The sequence below is a fragment of the Squalius cephalus genome (genome assembly GCF_949319135.1).
Source record: "Squalius cephalus genome assembly, chromosome: 17".
Lineage (NCBI taxonomy): Eukaryota > Metazoa > Chordata > Actinopteri > Cypriniformes > Leuciscidae > Squalius > Squalius cephalus.
The window spans coordinates 7,777,306-7,801,367 of record NC_137138.1 but is presented as its reverse complement, the minus strand read 5'-3'; the positions used below and the strand labels follow the sequence as shown (position 1 = coordinate 7,801,367).

General features: G+C 37.9%; 2 protein-coding genes across 5 annotated transcripts; both read right to left on the bottom strand.

The window, feature by feature from the left end:
* Positions 1-162: 162 nt before the first annotated feature.
* otpa (orthopedia homeobox a) lies at positions 163-11,755 on the bottom strand. 4 transcript variants are annotated; one of them, XM_079847958.1, is made up of 4 exons: positions 11,663-11,755; positions 11,163-11,547; positions 3,919-4,325; positions 163-1,451 (listed from the first exon to the last, which is right to left on the bottom strand). In XM_079847958.1, the coding sequence occupies exons 2-4, from the start codon at positions 11,242-11,244 to the stop codon at positions 927-929; spliced, it is 1,014 nt and encodes a 337-aa protein (XP_079704084.1). In that variant the 5' UTR covers positions 11,245-11,547; positions 11,663-11,755; the 3' UTR covers positions 163-926. The 4 variants fall into 4 exon arrangements, with proteins under 4 accessions (XP_079704084.1, XP_079704086.1, XP_079704085.1 ...); XM_079847960.1 differs by having other exon boundaries at positions 11,476-11,547; XM_079847959.1 differs by lacking the exons at positions 11,163-11,547; positions 11,663-11,755 and adding an exon at positions 4,754-4,986.
* A 34-nt stretch (positions 11,756-11,789) lies between these two features.
* tbca (tubulin cofactor a) lies at positions 11,790-23,469 on the bottom strand. The gene is made up of 4 exons (XM_079847974.1): positions 23,253-23,469; positions 15,686-15,791; positions 14,537-14,623; positions 11,790-12,094 (listed from the first exon to the last, which is right to left on the bottom strand). Exons 1-4 carry the CDS (start codon positions 23,303-23,305, stop codon positions 12,014-12,016), a joined length of 327 nt encoding a protein of 108 aa, XP_079704100.1. The 5' UTR covers positions 23,306-23,469; the 3' UTR covers positions 11,790-12,013.
* Between the last annotated feature and the right edge of the window lie 593 nt (positions 23,470-24,062).

Sequence of the window (24,062 nt, the reverse complement as noted above, 5' to 3'; positions counted from 1 at the left end):
CTAATTTGAACGTGCATTAGGCATAGGTCGGGTAAGCAGCTAATACAATACATTAAAGGTGTATTAAGTTTTACCCAATCCTAAACAAACAAACGCTTCACAAACAAGATCTGTTTTTCCCCGCAGTGTCCCCAAGAACAACAGAAGATGCGAGCTGTCAATAATGACATATTGAAAATGATTTTATTCGTTAATTTACATTCAATCGTTATAAACATGTTCAGGAAACAAAACAGCCGTTAAGAAGAAGATCAAACATTTAAGAAATTTATATTGGTATAAGCACATACAATAACTTAGAACATATCACAAACTGACCGAATGGGAACAGGTTAAGAATGCTTTATCTACACAAAACATCCTATATAACAGCATATAACAAAGTCATACTTTTCTTTTAAATGACATTTCCCCGTTGTTGTTGTTGTTGTTGTTGTTGATGATGTTGATGTTGTTTACCTTGGTCGACACATGCAGTCAAGTTTCTTAATTCTTTTGGAGATATTTTCCTTTCTTTCATCCACCGTCTTAAAATTTAAACGAGTTTCTCCCATAATGACAATAATAAGGATGATAATAAGAATAATACTAAAAACGAGTGCACCGTCGCTCGGCTTGTTTCTCTGAGATCAAATGCAAATAAATACATTGCAAAAGTGCAGATTGTTTTCTGTCCAGGGAGAAGACATTTGCGCACAGTTACATTTGCAAAAAGAAAATGCTAATAAAAATAAATAAAATAAATAAATAAATATGCTTCTTTTTTTTCAGCCTATGACGCTTTAGGTTTTATTTCCACCAGGAGCGCACAGTTCATGTGTGGTGTGTTTACTAGAGGACAGTCGTATCCGTACACTTCCTTGTGCGTCACTTAGCCAGAAATGAAGGGTGGACGAGAAACAGGGGGTGAACAGCACGTCAAAATATTAGGTGAAACTCATGGACACTGTGTGCTCGAGCGCTTTGCGGCGCAGAGACGCGATGCTCGTTCCTCTCCAGACGTCAGAGTCCGGGGAGCTACACAGCTGAGGCGAGCCGGTCACATTGTTGGGGCTAGAGAGCGACGCGGGCACCATACCGGGGAAGGTGGGTTGGTAGAGGTGGGACTGGAGACCGGAACCATTGGAGGACATGTTGGACAGGCTCATGGAGTTGTGCGGCGGTCCCGCGCCAAGGCTGCACTGGGATAGAGACTGTGCCATGGCTTGTTGTCGGCCTAGGGAAGTTGGTAACTGCAACTGTGAGACTCCCGGCATCCCAGCCGCCGCCCAGCGGGTGTCATTAGCGTGAAAAGAGCACAGGCTGTCGCCCATGGCTGCCGCGGCCGCCGCGGCGGAGGGGAACTGCGGTAGGCCGTGGTGGTGATTGGGCAGCAAAGTGCCCGGAGCGCGGAACACGTTCGTGGTCTTCTTGCGCTTCTTCCATTTGGCGCGTCGGTTCTGAAACCAAACCTGCAGAAAGAGGGAACAAAAAAGAGCTCTCAGAACGCTGCTTACAGAATGCATTTTAAAAGCAAGTTTAACAAAACATCCATTTAACATGGCCTCCAAGATCTCCCAATGAGAAATTTTGTGAAATTCATCCATATGTTCACTATAAAATAAGAAGACAATCCATCTTAAAACACAAGATATTGTGTGTGTGTGTGTGTGTGTGTGTGTGTAAAACCAGAACCAAAAGTTATTATAATGTCGCAATGTAGATTACTTAATAGCAATGTTTTGGCTTTTGAATTCTTAAAAATATAGAGAATAAAACGCGTAAAATAAAACGAATTGTTTTAAAGATAAAAAAAAGAAATGCGCAAAACAATTATCTACACTTTACACACCAGAAAAATATGATTATTTTGCATTCTTGTGGCACTTATGCATCAGTTTATTTGTTTGTATGTTATTAGTAATATGAAAATGAAGAAAAATATAGCCAAAAATGTCTTAATTTATTATGATTTGTGTTTGTTTGTTGACCGAAACGATAAGGAATCATAATATTTAGACTCTCCATTATTATGTGCTCGATTTTAAAACACCAGTGCGTAAAAAGGCCCACGGTAAATGGCTCACACGGTGTTTATTTCCCGAGGTCCTTCGGGTTTATAGAGATCTCATGCGCGCTCACAATGATTAACGAGCAGATTCTGACCCAACGAAAGGGGAAGAAAAAAAATGTGAAGGGGTTCATATTAGATCCCCCGAATCCCACTCCACGCAGCCAGCCGTGAAATCCGGACTCAAATGCATTACACTTCAGAGGATAAAAGAAAATGCAATTTCTCATACCATTAAAAAAAGACAGAGCAGCATCCGCGCGCAGGCCATTAAGACGTGCACGCTGACAGACCTATTTCACGAGACCGCTAAACAAACCTAGTGTGCTGTTTCAGATGTGCTTACGGAAGATCACCGCGCGGTCATAGTGGCACTCATTTATTTTTTATGCAAGTAAAATAGTTGCATCCGAGCTCAGGCCTGCTAATTATGATGATTATTATTTTACGCAGAACAGTCTTACGCATTGAGCTTAATAAGCCTGTTAAGTTATAAATAATTCTGAAATTGGTTGATAATAATGGTCTTGATTTTATTGCACTATCAACTTGAAAAGCTATACATATATAATGAGCCTCTGTACATCAGAGAGAGAGAGAGAGCGCAGGAATGCCGCGCGCGCTCGTTGATTCTTACATTTATCTCGCGGGTTCATTTACCGCTGCATTTGCGACTGACCACCAATCACAGGAGCAGCACGAGTCATAATCTTATCAAAGTGATTAAGATATCGGTCTGCTCCGATGGCTGCGATAACAATAATTGTATTGTAAAAGGAAAACGACCCGAACGACAAAATAATGAGAATCGCCGCATGTTTTAAATGGGTTCACATTCAAAAGCCAAGGAAATGTTGATATAGAAACGTAATCTGAATCAAATACAAACAGGCCAAGTAATATGTAACAGCAATATTCATTTTTTATAATACAAAACCAAAATGAATTTAAACCTTTATGATGGTGGTATTTGTGGAGGTGATAAACACGATTCATAATCAAAATTGGATATTCGTGTGATTGGGATTAAAATAATGTTTGTGTTACTATTTTGTTTAAAATAATGTTTATTTTAAAATATAAGATAAAAAGAGAAAATATGCTACTATTGATAAGACAAAAAATAAATAAATAGGACATACTACTGTCGCATTTAAAAAAAAAATTTTTACGCTTAATATGAATTTAACAGTTACGACAGTTCCTTTTTAATTATTTTGATTTTTTTCATGCATTCATCTTGATGATAAAGCTCATTCGGAGACTTGAAGGGTGTTTTATAACAATTTTACACGGTTATGTTCATGTAAGCTAATTGTTTTTGCAAGTTCTGTCGACAAACTTTAAATCTCGGCTCATCGTGTAGACAAACAGAAATGCAAATTCTCATTACTCTTTAAAATTTAATATAGAGAAATTATATAAAATATATATAAAAATATCAAATTTTAAAAAAAGGCTGCATTTTTGGAAATAAGTTAGCCTACAACGCGTTATAATTTCCTGCTGTTTGTAGGGCTAGCTTCGTATTTTTAAGAATATAAGATTAGTATTTGAATAACATATATGATAAATATTTAGCATGCATTATAATGTCCACGATAGACAATAGCTGATATATGCCATTTATAATAAATATAATCAGACTAAAATAGTTTAAAAAAAAAATTCTCTCGAATATATCTTGCTTTATTTGTCTATTTTTTCATTTCAAACATAATAATTGCAGGTAGCTTACAATAACACCTTCTCTATTGTATTGAAATATCTGATAAATATATTTTACAGAGTTAATGTTACTGTCGATTCAACAACGATTATCACATGAACACAACAATCCGAAACCTGTGATGATCGTCTCCACTCACCTGCACGCGTGATTCCGTCAAGCCGATCCGGAGCGCGAGCTCCTCCCGCATGAAGATGTCCGGATAGTGGGTTTTGGCGAAGCTGCGTTCCAGCTCGTTAAGCTGAGCCGGAGTAAAGCGAGTCCGGTGCCGTTTCTGTTTCTGACTCTGACTCTGCTGCCCGCCGGACTGGCTGGGGTTCTGTTGCTGCTGCTGTTGCTTCTCCTGTTCCTTACTGTTCACCGCTACACCCGACGGATTGGATCCAGCACTGTTGATATCGTCTCCGGGAAGAAGGGTGGTCCCTTCCACTGCATCGGAGACCGGGGCAAGTTCTCCGGGGTGTCCCGAGTCAGTCCCGCCGCCGCCCAGCCTGCATTTCAACGCCTCCCTGTGACCCAGAAGCTCGGCCGCGGCATCCTTCATCCCTGAAACAGAGAAATGGACAAAACCGAGTGAGCTCAAAACTAACACTTCAAACATTGCTGAAAAAGAAAGAAGTGTTAGTGCAGAATATCATTTTTCTTGACAGTCACAACAAGCAAGCAAGCATTATTCTTATGCAAACATCTACCAATTGAAACTAGCATTACATACATAACGTGCAAATAATGGTAAAACCATTTTAAGACTAGCTCAGAACAACAACACAGCAGAATGACATCTTTTAAAATAACTAATTCCATTTAAATCTCCTCAATATCTTGGAAAACGACTAAATCAAATTACTGCGTAATATAATAATAATGATTACTTCTCCAATGAATTAGCTCGCTTAAATCGAATTAAGATAAAATAAGAGACAAATTGTCAATTTTCACTGCTTGATTTAGATGAAAAGAGTCCTCCAGCTTACAGTAGAGTTGCAGACCGGAGTTTGGCGTTGATAACTCACCGAGGCGAGCATCCAGCAGGTCGGCGTGCGAAAGCATCGCGCACCGCTCCAGGGCGAAATGCTTTCCCAAAAAAATCTCTATGACTTTAAACTATTTAAAAAATATATATGGCCTAAATGAAAGCAAATTCGGTTTGTGGTTAAAAAGGAGGTTCCTTGCATTATAATGTCCTTTAGAGGAACTGGGAGGCGCTTAATAGTTGAATGAACCCATGAGCTCCTTCAAATAAGAGCCAATCAGCGTTGAAGCCTGCAGTGTCAGATGCGCGAAGCCTCTCTTGCTGCCCTCCCAAGTTCATCTCTCCTCGTTTTTGATCCCGACTCCCAAATTATAACCTTTAAAATGACCTCTTTCAGGAAGCTCTTCGAGAAACTCCCTCATTCCCTCAGAATTGGTTTAATTGAGCGTGCTGCCAGAATCATTGAGGGGCCCCTGATTATTTGAGGAGAAACATCGAATTAAACTATTGTTATATAAACGTGTCATCCTTATCAAATCCATATGGTTTAGTAATGGCTTCCCAAAGTTTATTACTGGACTAAACGATTAAACCATGCTCTCTTTATTATATGAACTCATTTTTATGCGCTTATATTAGATACAAATAAAATAACGAGAAGAAAAAAAAACGAGAAGGTTTCCAAATGACCCCGTCGCGTTTTAATTATAAGGTTATTCTTTATACACTTTTGTCACTTAATCGTAAGTGATAATTTCACGTTTCCTCGTGAAAAAAAAAAAGGCCTTGCCTTCGTGTCGCGGCATGTCCAGCTCGCGCCTTTTGGAGACGAAGTGAACCTCTTCTAATGTTTCTAGTAGCCCGGGGCAGCCAACAACAAAGTTTAGATTAGCCATATATCTCAAACCAGGGTAATTTTCAACATCATTAGGCTTTTATGTAATTAGTGCCAAATCTATAAGCTTTTTATTACGATTATTAGCGGGATCAGTATAAATTAGGGCTGATTTAGTAGTGTTTAGGCCCGACTGTCACGGCGGGAGGAACTTGGAGTAAATGATATGTGAGCAAATTAGGTGCATAATTCGGTGGAAAGTCAAAGTCAGAAATGTGCTTCCAGAAACAGGGATACCCCCGCGAAGGGAAAGGGGGGAGTGCGAGGACTTTCGCACCAAAATAGATACATTTAGACTTTAAACACTCTACGCTGACAAATTGTATTCGTTGCATTGATTTTTCATCCAATTGCCCCAAATTAACTTGATTTATTTCATGCAAAGAACACTCAACTGCCAGAGCAGCGCGTTTAACCAATAAACGAACATGCATTTACTCCAATTAACACAATAGCTTTTGTCACACACGGAACCGATGAAAAATATCGTACGACCAGTGCAAACAGGCTCTAAGCAGATGCCAGTGGGATGGTTTGAGGAAGGCTACTCTTTTATTTGCAAGAGTGAATAGTGTCTTTTCACTGCGCACAAAGGACGCGTCCGAGCGAGAAACTTTCGACTCTTTTTTTTTTTTTTTTTGACAAGCCACCAATCTGGTGTTAAGAACAAGAGTGCGCGCCTCCAGTCGCCGGGTCAGACGCGACTCTTGACTCGCCGGGGAAATGTATATGCCTCGCTGAAAATGAGGAAAGGAAGAGAGTGCGGATTCAATTTGGAAACAATTGTTCTTGCGCTGCGTTTTGATATCCGAAATGTCAGAGAAGGCGAACGAGGCACCGGGCGAGTAATGGAAGATCTCGGGTTTGTGTTCATCTCACACTTTCCTTTTGTGCAGGAAATAGACTGTTCTTTGTACGGGGCTTCTTTTTTTTTTTTAATTGGGATGTGGATATGGCTTTATACCAGAGACGTAATATAAATCGAACACGGTTCTGTTATTTGATCCTGTTGGAGTTGTAATCATTTTCATTCTACTACACCCTTAAAAAATAAAGGTTCCTCAATTCTTCTATTCAAAGAACCATCTTATTTTCAAGTGCCAGCTTGAGTTGTTTATATATGGTTCTTTTGGAGATTAAAAACGTCAAGATCAAATTATTCGTTTACGGATCATTTCTGGTTCTAAGTGGAACCTTTATTTTTAAGAGTATGTTTAAGATATCTAAAATTATGCATGAACTAACACTTTTGTCATCGCTGCTCACATGTGTATTTTTCCTCGCGTATCATAGCAAGACAAAACCAAACAAATGCATTACCTCAACAATAACGATCATTTGAAATCATTACATTGTTTGGCCCGAAAAACAGTTGCCGCGTGATTGATAGCGCGCTTCGTTTTACGACTTTTCAATGGCTCGATCCTTTTATAGCTGTACAAACAGAAGTGAATCACTCTTCTGGAGAAGCACGGTCATATTTAACCGACTAAAAGTGCGACAGACGCCTAACGATGCTTATGAGTGAATGAAGGGCTGCCTGGACTTCATAAAATATAAACACACATATATAGTGTGCAAGCTGAGACCCTCAATTAAAATTCCCATATCGTCTTACTGCTTGGTTTTGTCTTTATTCGGCTGTAAGAGGGGTTTTGTGCCTCGGATCAAGTGTTTTTTCCCTAATAAATAAGTTTTAGATTGTTGCACACAAACAGAGCAAGGGCTGAAAACTGTCTGGCTGAAAACACCTTGGCTTGCTCTAATGCAATTCATTCCGTCTGTTTACCTCGTAAAATGTACAGATTGAATTTCGGTACACCAATACCCGGCCTGCAGCCAGCGAGGGGATTTCAAGCTTTATTTGTGAAACGCGAAGCGAAGCAAAACATTTTATTAAATGCATTTGAGGGGGATACACAACTGTTTCCTGACCTCACCAGTAATGAAAAAAAAAAAAAAAAAAAGTCTCTAGGTCCTCTGAGCTACAGCTAAAGGTGGCGATTACAACTAAAGTTCAAGAATCAACACTATAAAAACCTATCGAACAAAAAGCCATATGCTAGCTGACGAGCACACTGATATAATACACATATATATTCATATTATTATATATTTATTATGTGTACACTAATAATATACATTTAAATTGTGATTATGATTTGTATGCACACAAAACACTACAAATAATGTAAATATGTAATATAAAACCACCACCACTAATAATATTAATAATTGCATTAATCAAAAATAAGGCCAACAGACAGAGCTCCTTATAGTTGTTTTTTTTATCCAAATAATTGAAAGTAATTCCACACTGTAATATATATATATATATATATATATATTCATGATTTATCACAACATTTTTTCTTTTGTCAAATCAAATCAATAATTTATGTGGTTCAGATAACATAATATTTTGAGTTTCTGTTGATTAAACCAATCTCCTTTATTGTATTAACTAAAAGTTTTAATTTCAACGAACTCAACATTTTAAGGCAATCATGTTACTTTAAGTTAAACCAACAAAATACAAATTGTGTGTGTCCCCTTCAAATCTGATTTGATGCATTAAAAACTATAACATTTTATAATAAATTCAAAGAAAGTTAAAGTTAAAACAAACAGTGTAAAGTTAAAACAAACACTTTTAACGGTTACAACAGCAATCATTTTTATAACTTTAAATCAATACATTATAATAAAATACATATTTATAATAATAATAAATGTATGATATTTATTCATATTATAAACTACTTTATTAGTCCTTTGCTCACAGGGATTACAAAAGTTATGCATGGATGATATTGTCTGTGTCTGTGTGTGTGTGTGTGTGGGGGGGGGGGGGGGGGTGGGGTTGGAGAGAGAGAGAGAGAGAGAGAGAGAGAGAGAGAGAGAGAGAGAGAGAGAGAGAGGGTAATTTGGGAGGTGATTCAGAAGCAAAGCTGAGTTGCATCTCTCTCTCCCACCAGATAGCGTTAACAAGCTCGCATCAATCTTACACTGCATATAAATAAAAATAGACAAACAAACAAACTCGCGCCCTGCAAGTTAATGCGGCGCATCTGAGTGGAAAGTAGACATTTTCACGCGCTCTGGAGATGAGGAGTGACTTTTAATAAAATCACAAGAAAAACAAATGTAATTCTGAACGCGGTCTGGAGCTGAGAGGATTCTGCTCCCTCACTCCTCATTGTGGAGTGATTTTCAACGAGGCTTTTGTTAGACTGTCACCATCTTATGGCCTTCATATCCACCATCACATCTGTCCCACAAGGTACACTGGCATGCTTTACACATTTCCACATTTTCCTTCTACACCAACACAAAGAAACTCGTTAGGTGTCGATTTGAGGACAAAATTACAGACTAATAATCAATTACTCGACCATTTGCACATATAAGCAAACAATTTTATAATAATAAAAAAATGATATTAAAACACATTATAACTAAGAATTAATAAATTCTAATAAAGGAATGATTTAGGCCAACTTTATGTGATAAATTCACAGTCAACTTGTCGCGTTAAAAATTAAGTGGTGCGTGAAGAAAAGTTTTAATGTGCACCAATAAAGAAAGACAGACACACACACACCTTCCCTTTGAGCCTATTATTAAATTATAATATCAATGATATAGATAATGATTTATTCAGCCATAAAATACATAGTTTCAGTAACAACAACAACAATCATTTATTATTATGCAGTTTTGGGGGAAATATTTTTAAACCACTTTTCCATCCGAGGACGTCCACAAAAGGTGGTTTCGTGTAATAAAGCCTATTTATGAGTACATTTTTAGCTATTTTACTACAATGTCAGTTTGTTTGCTTATCCATCATCATGGGGACTCATGTTATAGCCTACTGATTTAGCTCATGCAAATGTTTCTGCATTTTTTGATTTTTTTTTTATTATTATTAAAAATGTATTTACTTTCAAGTCTGATTTCAAGTCTGTCCTTGTGGGCACATTCGGTCCACACAATAGGCAAAAGCTGCTCCACCACACCCTTACAGATGCGGCATTCTCCGCTCATGCAGTTCCACGCCGGAATGTGATTCACGGGGCGTCTATATTCACTCAATTAGAGAATTCTAAAGAGAAAATCGATCGTCCATCTGCAGAAATGCCAGTTTAACAAATTAGATTCTTGTTTCGTGCAGGTGATGCGGTGACAGTCGGGGGGATTAAAGGTAATAAGTTGTTGTGTTTTAGCTGGAGGAGGAGGAGGGGTGATGAAGAACCCCCCGCACACCCCCACATCCATCAGGTGCTCGGTTCCTCCGGTCGCGCGAGCAGGCTCAGGTAGCGCGCGCCCGCCGCCGCATCTCATGCTCCAATTAGAGGCGCTGCCCTCCGAACGGACTCGATTAGACCGTGATTTATCCGAAAGAAATATAATTATGGCTCCAAATAAAATAATCAGCATTGAAGAGCGATTTCCTTAACGAGATGGAGCGGTTGGGTGTCACGGAGTGGCGGCGCCTCATTAGCGCTATAATGAGGCTTCGGGGTGAACCCGATAATTATCGAAATCTGTAGAATGAAGACCAAGCCAAATGGAACCCGAATTCATCTGCTCCTTCGACTTAAAAAAAAAAAAAAAAAAAAAAAAAAAAAAACACTAAAAACTAAAACACATTTTAAAACACACCGAATTAGGCGGAACTATACAGACTTGGGAAATGCGATTCTGGAATGAACCTGATTATTTATGTCAGTGAGGAAACATCCCTTGAAAAGGAACAAATCCTAATCACAATAGTGCAACCTTACTGGGAAATGCCTGGATAAATAGATATTCCTTTTGACATAGCCTATCTGCAAATATGAAAAACGTTTTCTTCAGATTGCCACACAAGAGAAATATTTTGGAGAACTTAGCCTACTAAATAAGTTCCATAAGTTATTGCAGAATATCGAATGACTGTAGTTTTTCCTTTAAGGAAAACGCTTGAGGGACCTTAATTGTTCTATGCTTTGAGGCATCTTCAAACAAACAGCCAAAAAAAAAAATAGTGTTTTTAGATATAGGCCTATGATCCCAAAAAGTATTTTAATCACATCCCAAAAATGCCTGACTGACATAGTATAATGTCATACATAGGATAACATACTTTTTTTAAAAAAAAGTGGCATTGGGAGAGGAAAAAACATAAAAATATTTTTTTTTTTCAGAGGATCAATCATCTTTAGTTCACACAACTGATGTTTCACTAACTTTTGGCAATCACAAAGTGTCCTTAAAATAGGCTATATCTCTCATTTTATTAAAACATTAAATTCTTATTCCGAAATGGTTCGCTTTAAAATTGTGATTACGCCATCTTTCTTAAAAATAAAGTCACCTTTGTTTTCTAATGCGATGACATTCATACATGTTTAAGTTTGACTTGAGTGTTTCAAATAAAATCATTGAAATATTAAGTTATCATAAAGAACATATCTACATAGACTGAAGAGCTTTCCCCTGCAGAAAGGGTTTTTTGTTCAGGATTTACCTTGATAATGCAGATTGCAATATCTGAGACAGGGATAAGCTTGATGCAATCTCTCCCAAAGGATCAGAAACAGGCCCTCCATTATCAAATATTCATAGCCTACACAAAATACACCCAGAATTCAAATCATGTAATTATGCTGCACTGCAGAAATATATTTATGCACTCCATGTTACTCCAGCTAATAGGTCAAAGCATGTGTGCAGCTCAAGAGTCTGGTGCTTGCATGAGAGAATCTGGCCAGCGGAGGTCAGTGTCCTTTCAGGAGAGCTGGAAATATGTTCTCATCATACATTAGTTTTTCCTGCTATACCTGTCTCCCTCCGCATGCAGGAAAGCAAAAGCCTGTCCATCAGATTCACATTCTGCATTCATTACTGCAGCCCTATGAGAAGGGAAACATATGGCATCTTATTTGATCACTCAAGGCCTGCTTTGTGTATTCTTATTAAGTCTTAAACAACACACACCCGCAGCAGGAATAAATGCGAAAGGCTTACATTAATCAAAGACGTGTCACGATTTGTCCTTTCCCAGCAGGTGAAGCTGTAATCTATAAAGGTAAAACACAGTAATAGACTGGAGAGCTTCAATATTAGCTAAGTTTATAATCAATGATGAAACGGCAATGGTTTGAAATAATAAAAAGAAACTTTATTTTATGATTGTGTATATTTGATCACAGAAGGCCTGGGGGGAAAACAGTGTTATTAAATTAAGGAATCAATACAAAAATTGATGAAATGCAAACATAAGCAACCAGTAAACACATGGCCTTCAGAAGAAATGGAATGGACAGTTGGGGTGTCAGTGTACGTCAGCGTCTGTGTGTGTTTGTTCCTCGGTGTCCATCATCCTTCCAGCTTGACTGACTCTAAAACTGTTCTGGCCTCCTTGAACTCCTCCGCTTCAGCCAGTTCCTCTTCTGTTTCCTGAGAACAAAAATGTTTTAAAGTCACTATCTGGACCTAATCTGCATGAATAGGAGTCATATTTTGTTAATTACAAATGAATAGGAATAAATGAACAAATAATATGAAGAATATTATGCATCTTACAACTCTCAAATGTAAAGCACTGGATACAGAATTTAATGAACTGATCATAATCATACCTTATGTCTCACATTCATTTCTTATCCAAAAATACTGACATATTTTCAAATAATAAAATAAATGATGATTCATATTAAAATAATATGAACCAAACCTCAGATTTCTTGATTAACTGCATAACTTGTAAATAATGAAATATTATGGCCTGGTTTCACAGTCAGGGTTTAGATTAAGCCAGGATTAGGCCTTAAGATATGTCACTGCAAGTTGCTTTCAGTTAAAACAGCTCAGACATGCACTTTAGTCTGGGACTAGACTTAAGCCTTGTCTGTGAAATGGGGAAAAGTTTTTAACAGCCTTAAAATGACATAAAATACATGCAAGTCTACAGAGAGTGAAAGAGTGGGAGTGAGTAAATCAGATCACAGTAACACAATGAGAGACTAACTGCATCCCCAAATACAGCTAATCCACTCAGTGAACCTGTCAGATAATCACACACACAACCACCCCAGACAAACACACTCACACACGTAACACAGTGTGAAAATGTAATGGAGGCAGTGAGAGGAGTAGGTCATATCAATGCTAATCGATCGACGACGGTTTCTATGGAGGCCATTGCCGTGACAACATTACTAATGAACTGAAATGAGTGAGTGTGTGTGTGTGTGTGTGTGGCCTCAGTGAGCTGGTGCACCTGACAGAAAGTTTTACGCTGACACAAAAAAAGTAGAGGGTTTGAAAAGCATTTTTATTAAAGCACACAAATAGGAGCCGTTGCAATGAGCTCTTTGAAATACACCTGTGCGATCACAGATTTCCATTTCATTTCCCTGTTTTCTGTTCATTAATGTGATCCCTGTAATCCTCAATTTCCCCTAAGCGTCAACACACAGGAAGCGGATGGCACGGTCTCCCCTGTACATATCTCACATACTTAAACCTGCCATGTCACGATGCCCTGTGCTTAGCACTGATCCTGGACACATGTAATGTCCTCCCGTTCTGACAATTTTCAGTCTATGATTACCTTTTCTAGACAATATTAATTATTACAGTTATTACTAATAATAGTTTTTACTTCTTTTTATAGCTAACCATTTTCAGGGCTAGCAATGCGAGAAGACAAACTGTGACCTGTGCTGGCAAAATGAGTCGCATTGACAGCATTTTCAAACATGAGTTATTTTTTATTAAACAGCCTTCAAAATGATGTATGATTTGTTGGAATCAGACAAAAAATAACTGAGATACACCGGTTTGAAGAGTCAGCAAAGTCAATTTAGAGAAATTGACCAAGCAACCATCCCTTCAAATCCCTGGTAATAACATCAAATTTGGCACACCAGTCAAAACCAAATATATATCGGAAAAACACATATTAAACATTTCTTCCCCATGATACCACAATTGTTTGATTAACATTTATTTATTGAAAAATTTTATTTAACAGACAGCCTATATATTCAGACCATCTGTACCGCATGGATGTAATATATTGTTACACATCAGATGATTTTCCCCAACAGTTAACCAAACGTTTATTTAAGGCATAACATATAATGTTTGCGTGAATCGCCAAGACAGATATTTTGAAATACTGTAGTTCTGTATATCGGGATTGCGCGCTGTCTGAAAGGCGTCTTTGGGCGAATCTGTCAGTCAGCACGAGTAAGATCGTTTTGTTTACATCAGCATGAGTTTGAAAATCACATTTCATTGGTTAAGACTCATGCCATCGAGAATTCGCTATGAATAATCACAAAGTTGGAATACTGACATTACGGTTTACTCCAGAGCGGCTATATATTTATTTATTTATTTATTTATTTATTTATTAACTAAATTAAGAACTTTTTTTAAACAAAAATGAAACATCACTGAACTTAAGCTGTTGGACTGTGACGCTATTTTCTTCAGGGAAACAAACTTTTTTGTATTATTTTCCTGTTATCTCTGTAAAGCTGCTTTGAAACTTTGTAAAATCGAAGTCTGTATTGTAAAAAGTGCTGTATAAATAAATGTGACTTGACTTGACTATATAGGTAAGTGTTTTTTGTTGGTTTTCAGCCAAAAATTAGGGCACAATTATGAACAGAGACTGCTACTTTAACAGAAAAAAGCAGCATGCACTTGAAACGATGTAGCTTTAATCAAAAGTAAATGCTGCTGTAAAATCCAGATGTGGTAGATGTGTTGTTTCAGGTTGGTCAGGATTCTCAAACAAAAAGATTCAATGCATTAAAAGCACCACTGAGTTCAAGTCTTTCAGGTAGGACAAACCTAAGAGTGTGTGTGTGTCTGTGTTATTCTCACCAACAGTTGTTGTAGGTCAGCGTGGGCCATAGCTAAACGGCGATGGCAGTCTGGGATCATCATTCTTGCCTCTTGCAACACCTCAACCTGTTTAAGACATTGAAGAGATTTTACTAGCTTTATTCTATAACAAAAACAGAAGAATTATTTCACATAAAAACATCCGCTACAAAACAATGGAAAAACTCAATGAGTTTTTCAAGTTATTGATCAGCTGCTGAAGGCCCCACACTCAATGTCTAACACATGTGCACTCGGTCATCAGATATGAAGATGAACTAATCATGACATGATGATCGTCATTTTTGTGTGATCTCTCCCTTTAAAACAGAGCTGTATATTCATTCACTCCAGAGAGAAGGTGAAGAAAAGAATGAGGAGAGAGAGAGAGAGAGAGAGAGAGAGAGAGAGAGAGAGAGAGAGAGAGAGAGAGAGAGAGAGAGAGAGAGAGAGAGAGAGAGAGAGAGAGAGAGAGAGAGAGAGCATGGTCCACTACTCCTTGAGATCCTCTAAATTAGCAGCATGTGTTGTTAATTACAAAACTCCTCTAAAGTAACATAACGTCATTAATTTTGCATCAGCACATTAAAACTAACCCTGAGCTCACGCACAGCGCTGCCACACTGAATCAGCTCTGTCTCGTTAACCGTTACCAAAGCAGTTTCTTTTAAGGCAGAACAACCAACTGGTACCAGCGCTCAGATATATACTCAGTCTGACGACTTATTCTCTTTACAGACGGGGGAATTTTCTACATCCCGGGTGCAAAATTAACTCTTGCCAAGCGCTAAATGTGACTAAATTTGATTTTGTATTATTGGCCAGTAGGAAGGTAACTGTATTGGTAACATAATAAACAGTTTATCTAGGATGCCTACATTTTTTTCGTTGTTGACGCGTGGAATATTTATCACATTAAGCCACCAAAGAAAAAAAGAAAGGAAAAAAAAAAGAGACCAGCAAACCTCTTATGATGCACAATGAAATGTAATATTTTAATTAAAAATGAATAATTATGTCCCTGACTGGAGTTTTACAAAACATTGAATTTCCTCAGTTCTGGTCCCCCAAACCTTGTACTTTTAACGTCCTCTGAATGAGTGAGTCTCATCAGGTTGTGTGTTGTTTAAGGTGGATTATTCTTCTTACCTGTTTCTTGATCACATACTCGTCTCCTGCCTCCGCCTTGAGACGCTCAATCTTCTCTTCCTGCTGCTTTGCCTCCTTTATGTACAACACCTCCTCTTTGGCCAAACTGAAAGAGAGAGAGAGAGAAAAAGAATGAGAATGGATAGCAAGGGGTGAGTTTTACTCAAATTCAATACTTATTTGTCCAACCGATGCTGTCAGGAATGTACCGCCATAAAGTCAAACAACTAGCTAACCAGAGAACCAACTTCTAATGGCCTGAAGTTTCACATTACTAATCTATCTTTTTTGCATCTGTGACTTTACATAAATATAAACAATCATGCAGGTATATTTTTAATTAGGTTGAAAAATATACATAATACAACAAAGATGACAACTGAGATGTAGACAATATTGCTGAAATTGAACAAAAACACTACTGTTCAAACATTTGGGGTCCGTAAGATTATTTTTTTTAAAGAAATTAATACTTTTAATAAGCAAGGATACATTAAATTGATCAGAAATGATCAGAATGGTTTCTGAAAGATCATGTGACACTGAAGACTGGAGTAATGATGATGAAAATTCAGATTTGCATCACAGTAAATACATTTTAAAATATATTCAAATAGAAAATAGTTATTTTAAATTGTAATAATATTTCACAATATTATTGTTTTTACTGTATTTTTTATCAAATAAATGCAGCATTGGTGAGCAGAAGAGACTTTAAAAAAATCGTACCAAGCCCAAATATTTAGTGATGTACTTACTAACAAAACTCACTACAAAAGGAGAAACTAGCATTTCTATTAACCCAAAGCCAGTGGTTTTATCAAGTTGCACCAAACAAAAAAAATAACAAATGGGGAGGAAAAAAATTATCATAATTCCTAAATGTTTATGTGACACATAAAATATTTTAGTGTTGAATTTCCAGTACGTGTATGCTGTGATATATACCGCTACCGTGTCAGAAAACACCTCCTAGCATGATAAAAGATTTCAGTCATCCTCTCGAGTCTATATAAATCACTAGTTAGCCCTGTTAACTTTAAAGCAACATAAACTGGTAAAACACACTTAGACAAAATAAAACATCAAGGCATTAACAAACTTCTGATTCCCCACATGAACAAGCACATTCTCCTGTAAACAGTCTCTACTTCCAGCATTTCCTACCTCCCAATTCTCTCTTCCTTAATGATTATCTACTGTCAGTCTCAGAAAAGCTGTGTGCTTGTTAGCCACAGTGCTAAACTGCACCAGCTACAACCTGATCGCTACGCTAATCTGTCTTTTAACCGCATCTGTCTCCCTCTCGCTCGCACACACTCACAAAGACACTGTACTGCCCCTACTAGGATTAATTGATCATCAATTTAGTCCCTAATTTGGACTAAGTCAGGTGGCAAATGGGCCACTTTTGCTTGATTGTTAGTGAAAACGCAGTGCGAATACATTGATAAATTTTGATTATTTATCAATTATGGCCAAATGAACTAAACGCACTGAATAAATTCACGGCCTGATTGCCGTAATGGAGTTTGAAAATATCACTATTGATAATGATTCTAGCTAATAGCTGCTTTCCGTCTGCGGCCTGCTCGCTTGTCGGGACGACATGGCGTTGCGGAATTCATTTTTCATAAAATCAGCTGTGTGTGTGTGTGTTAGACAGTGAGAAAAAGAGAGAGAGCACGAGATGCTTCTCCATTAATAAAACATACTGCCAGCCCAGGCCGCGTGCCATAAGAGTCGTCTCCGCCTGCGACAATATGTCATATTTTACGTCAATTACGCCGGTTTTAACAGGCTTCAATCACGACGTTCTGGTGCAATTCTTCACATATGCTCAAGGTAAGGCTTTCTCTGACACGTACACAAAAAATTAGGCCACGGGAAAAGGAATGGGGGTGCAACCAGCGAGGAAGCCGGAGGGGTGGAAAGATCGGGGTGTAGCATAATTCTAATAAAAGTGAGGGACAGGCTAATGAAAAAGTGTCATGCTGATGTTAATTTCTTGTATCTGCAGGGTGATGTGCGAGCTGCTTATAGCAGGGGCGGAGCTGGGCAGCTGTAAATGGGGCTGCCAGGGCTGCTTCCTTCAGCTTAATGGAAAAAGCATCTCTCTGGAAAATAGAGAAAAGAATTAGACTCGACACACACATTCTCTCCCCTCTAATACTGTATTTTTGAGGCGGCGGGTCGGCGGCGAGACCCGGTGACAAAAGCAAATTACGCCTGTCATTTTATTAAGTGCATCCGCTGAGCTAGGCCAGAAAACACCGACTGGAATACATCACCAAAAAGAAGAAGAAAAGAAAAAAGAAAACGGCAAGTGAAGGGTAGTAAAGGGATGGCGGAAGACGGAGAAGACGGCGAGATGCAAAATCGTCTGGCAGTTCGTTCAGACCAACGCCATCCAGTTGTCTGGTTTCTTCATCGGATGAATATATTGGTAGTAAAATGGTGAAAAGTGGATGTTTTATAAAAAAATTGTCCTAAATGCTTCAGAATGCGGCTGAGAAGAGAATCCTACTGTGATAGCAACATTTGGCATGAAATCCTGACCACTTGATAGGGCATTTCAGGAACCTCCTTGAGGCTTTTGAAAACGTGGGATGTAGCCGAATGAGAGGGGCTTGACCTGAGCGTGGTAATTAACTGACATTACAAGCATCCACGTGTACTACAGCACAAGGTCTTATAGCAGTGACACTTCACCTTATGGTAAGTTTACATTAATCCGGCGTTTTTGTTTCAAAACGCTCTCCCTCCACACTAGCGTTTTCCAAAAGTTTCTCGTCCACACTGAAAAGTTGCAAAATTCACCTTACTGCGCATGTGTAAACCCTCAAAAAGGCTTACTGAGATCATACAGACGGAACAAGACGTGATAAAGTTCTCACGCAATTCTTCTGGCAGGATCGTTTTATTTAGCGAAACATCTCACCATTCACTGATGCATACAGGTCGCACTCACTCACTCACTATTATATGTTTGGTCTGGGAGCCCAGACAGCAAAATACTGTCGGCTCAGATCCGGCCCACATCTGGTACACGTGGATTCCACATGGCCAAGATGTGGGCCGACACTATGTTGCTGTCTGGGAGAGAAAGATGCGTTTTCAAACGAAAACATTACTGTACGTTCACACCGCCGGCGAGAGCGGCAAAATTCACTCTCGCCGCCTTGCCAACGACACCAGAGAAAGATTCGGGGACGCTCTGATGCAGATCGAAGACGTGATCTTTTTAAACCAATGTTTACAGGATTGCGTTCTCTGGAATCCTCTCAGGCGCAGGACTTCTACATTCTGATTGGTTGCCGCCAAACCGCGTCAGAGCTTATTACCATAAAGTTGACCTGACTTCAACTCTCCTCGCCACTCTCACTGTCCAAGACGCGCCGCCGGAGCTCATTGAAAATGAATGACTTCCGGCCACTTTGACGCACAGTTAGTGTGGACAAGGCCTCAGGGTAACTCTTCATAGCCCTGCATCACCACACCTTGCAAGAAGAACAGCTGTCATTGGTGGAAAAGATGACCAGAACATTACAACACTGTTAGTGTTTAAAATCTACCTGAACGTACTGATAACCACAATAATACCCCTATTTTTTGATAAAATGTTTTTTTTTTTTTTTTTTTTTTTTAATGTAGTCGAATTGATATCGATTCTCAAAAAACACGAATCGATCTATTTTCCGTACATTGTCCGTACACCGATCTATTTTCTGCAAACATTGAACATATCATCTAATTGATGTTAATCATATTACTAGTCTTCTCCACTAGACGTCATCCTCTTATTTACCTTGCACGATGTTACAGCGGGAACCCAGTTATTTCTTCGATGCTTAACATGGCGGATGCCTTTCAGTATGAAAGACGTTCTGGACAGTTGAAGGAACTGTCAGTGTCCCGATAGGGCCAGCGCTGCATGGTCAAGGAAGTTTATCAGTTGCTCGCATTTTCAAGCCTTGCCAATTTAACAATTCAAGCGCAAGAAGACTCGCGAGTGCTGTGTGAGAAGTTTTGTGGGCACACAGAAAGCCGTCCATCTTCTCTTTCACGTCTCTTTGCGCTTGAATGGACAAATTCACACAAATTTCTCTCAAAATGCTCACTTTGGCTAGCCTAGAAATCTAGACATACCCTGGCGGCAGCAAATGTATTTTGCAGCCAGGGTCGTCTAGCAACTCTCCGTTAGCATGCGGATACGGCAAAAGTTTATTCTATCAACTAGCTCCGCTGGTGGGAAAACGCTCTGGTTGTAGCGCTATCCTATTGCGTGCAGAGGGAATTTGAAAGACAACCGTTAATCCCGCCCCTCGGATTGAGCCCTGCCAATGGTGTGCTCCCAGACCCAACATCTTGATGTGGGTCTGGCTTGTCAGGCTACACTTTGGCGAGTATCCAAGTAAATATAGCTTATTATGGCTTAAGTAAATGTAAACAGTAGAGAGAGACAAAGCATGTGTATCAGTATATTGGATCCGTGCATTATTCTTAAAGTAACAGCATCCTAATATTCCTGCTGCTATATCTGTGTTTATGTTAATTAAACAAAAGACAAAGAAATCACTCACTGCTCTTCACTGAATAACTTTTGTAACTTTAATGATTAATCTTTATTTAATTTATACAGTGAATATTATATGCAGTGCTGTTTTACATGTAATTTATTCAATTTCTGAACCTGAAAACTACCTCTACCTGAACAGATTATTTCATTTGTATCTTTTTTCTATTGTATATATTTATTAGGGCTGTCAAACGATTAATCGCGATTAATCACATCCAAAATAAAAGTTTGTTTTTATATATATATATATATATATGCATGTGTGTGTATTTATATATAGAAAATAATTATACTCCATACACACACATATATTATGTAAACACAAACTTTTATTTTGGATGCGATTAATCGTTTGACAGCCCTAATATTTATGTGTGCTATTAGTTTTATTTTCTCTAATCTCTAATCAAATCAGACCGAAAATCGAATTGAGATCTTGTAAATCCGAATCGAATAGGGATATCTGTATCGATACCCAGCCCTAAATAATACAGATGGTTAAACACATGACATCACGAGTCAGAGATCATCATGAGTGGCCTGTCTTTAAAAATTAATAATCTCTTTAAAATTTCTGTAAAAAATACAAATAATTTTTTAAAGTGCAGTATATTGTTTTAACCAATCGGCTATATTGCCCAACACACTATATATTGGCCAAACCAGTCAAATGGCAGATTTTTGGACATTTTGAGATTTTAATGTGGCCCCGTTCCTAAAATCTTTTGACAACCTTGTCAATGTATAATGCACATTTACAGTTTTCATTTAAGGATTTGGTAGACACTTTTTTTTCCCTTCAAAGTGACAAGCATTGCATTTAAAATATGCATTTGATCAGTTCTTGCATTCCCTGAGATTCGAACCCATGACCTTGGCGTTGCAAGCGCCATGATCTAGTTTGGGAATTCTACAATTTTGTCAGAAGTCGCTCACTAAAACAAAGTAAATGCTCCATATTTACTAGGCCTATATGGTCCAAGGAGCTGCTGTTTACACACAAATGGACAGGACAATGTATTTCAACATCAAAACTGATATTCAGTCTGTCCTTTAATCAGCAATAATGCTTTCTATATATCAGCGTTTATTGAAAAACAAAGTTACATAGAGGCCAAGCTTCGAACAAACAGACTTGAAATGAGTAAACCAGGAGACCATCAAGAAGCCCACACCTCACAGCTCTGACAAATGAAGAAATGCAATTCAGCAATACAGCGTTCAAAGGTGGACAAAATCAATTATCTGACCTGGAGCTGAGAAGCCCCGGTCTGAGTGAACCACAGAGGCCTGCGCTCACATGGGGAGAGAAATCTGAGAGAAATCTATAGGACCTAAAGACCCAGCTGAAAGAAAACAAAGCAACTCGCACCGCTCTAATCGATACGAAGGCTGGACCGTCCACACCGAGAGCCAAAAACAGATGGGAAATCCAGAAGAAACATGTCTCGGAGACACGAACGATGTGTCTGCCATCGCTGGGCCTAACAGCAGGAATGTTCCATCATAAAACCATCAATTGACACCAACGGTGCCGACGCAATAAGCAAATTCAGCATAAATGAACTCGGACACCAAGACGTGATTGGTCCCTCATGTGAACATCAGCAGAGTTTGACAGGCCAAACGTTGGGTTCTTATCGCGGCACGGCTCATTACGATGTTGTCTCCTGTGTTGGCATGGTGTGCGAGTTGTTTCCTATCCCTCTCACTTTCTCAATCCCACTGAGAATCATTCGCACACTTCCATTACCAGCCCTATCAAACAGGCCCATCTCAATCAGGCCCTCATCTGGTCAATCAATGCAAACAGCAGTCAGGTGGGGATTGCAGGGAAGAGCAGAGAAAGGGAGGGGATGAAGAGAGGATGAGACACTCGCAGAACACAAATGACCAACTTTAATACGAGTCTAACATTCGTTAAGTGAATGTTAGACTCTTTTGGTCTTACTGAGGACTGTATGAATAAGCCATGTCAATGTGATCATATGCAGGTCAAAGGTCATATCTGATGCTATAAAGTTTGTACTTTTCATGTTAACTTCAAAAATAAAGTAAAAATGTCTGTCTCTCTTTATATATATATATATACACATATATTTTGCATGTATTTTTATGCTTGTTTACATAATTTCTTTAATTTAACATAAAAATATATTCATAAATACATAGTATATTATCTAAAAATATATTTATATAATATATATTATTCATTTATATGTATGTAGGTGTTTGTGTGTATATTACATTATATATATATATATATATATATATATATAATATATATATAGCATTTTGTTTATATATATATATATATATATATATATATATATATAGCATTTTGTTTATATATATATATATATATATATATATATATATATATATATATATATATATAGCATTTTGTTTATATATATATATATATATATATATATATATATATATATATATATATATATATATATAAATTAATTTGAGCTACAAACCAACGTGTTTATGATTACGATAATGAATTAAAATAATATAATAGTTTTCAATATCAAGTAGCATAACGGACAGTTTTATCTAATTATAGTCTAGATAAACACACATGCCTGCTTGATAAGATACAGAAATGTCTATTACACTTGGCATTAACACAGCCTTAAAATTCTTCAAACAATAACGTTACCTCATTATGAATTCTGACTAACTTATTTACTTATGCTTTAGTCTATTGGCCTCATAACAACCACATACAAACTAACAAATACCTAACAAAAACTCTTATGAAATGCACATTATTCGTAGCTTTCACTACATCTAAAGTGACCGGAGAATGGAACTTGACATCTGGACAATGCTATAACACCTGTCAGAGCACCGGGCTATATTTACAGCCTCTGCCGCAGAGGCCTCTCTTCTGCCGCGTGCGCCTGTAGAGTGGCGCGGTGAACCTGCGGCCTTGACGTCGCACATAAAAGAAATCTGATTATTCCGCCTTCTTACCGTTTAACCACACCGGTCTTGATTTTTATTTGTCGTATTCTTGGATCCGCCATTGTCCGTGTTGTTTGAAATAGTAAAAACGAAAAGAAACGGGGATAAATATGTTAGTACTTAGATAGCAATGAGAGAAGCGCGCAGCTGAGATTAGCCTGATAGCACAGTGACACACACCAACACACAGCAGAAACTAGTGCGCGCATGCGTCGACAAACCAGCGCATGTGACAGCAGTTCAAAGATCAAGAAGAAGAAAAAAGGAAATGTATTTGTTCCGTTCTTTATTTTTTAGTTCATTTAATAATAACATTTAAATACAAAAGGTGATTAAAAATGTTTAAATACTACATTAAAAGTAGATGTAGGGGTATCATTGTTATATCATTATTTTTTAATTGTACAATGGTACAGGCAAAATATGCAAATATCAGAGTTTATGAAGTTAGTAATATTTAAAGGTAGGCTACCACAGTATTACATCGTAATACCTTTTTTTCTGCTACTGGTTATTAGGCCTACTCAATCTGTTATTTTCATATTAGCCTACATGTAGCCTAAATCATATGTTGCTATTATTAATAGTTGTAACTGTTAACTGTAATAATTAAACATTTAACTGATATGCAAACAGACCTGTTAATTACGGCATACATTGGCCTACAACTGTCTTATGTATGTGGGTTAGGCTTAAAAATAATATATATAGCCTATAGCCTATTACTATATTATTATTTGACTGTAATTCTTGCTGTTGCTTTAGTCAGTCTGTGGACTGTGGAGGTCTCCGTGTGATCTACTCCTCACAGCCACTGGA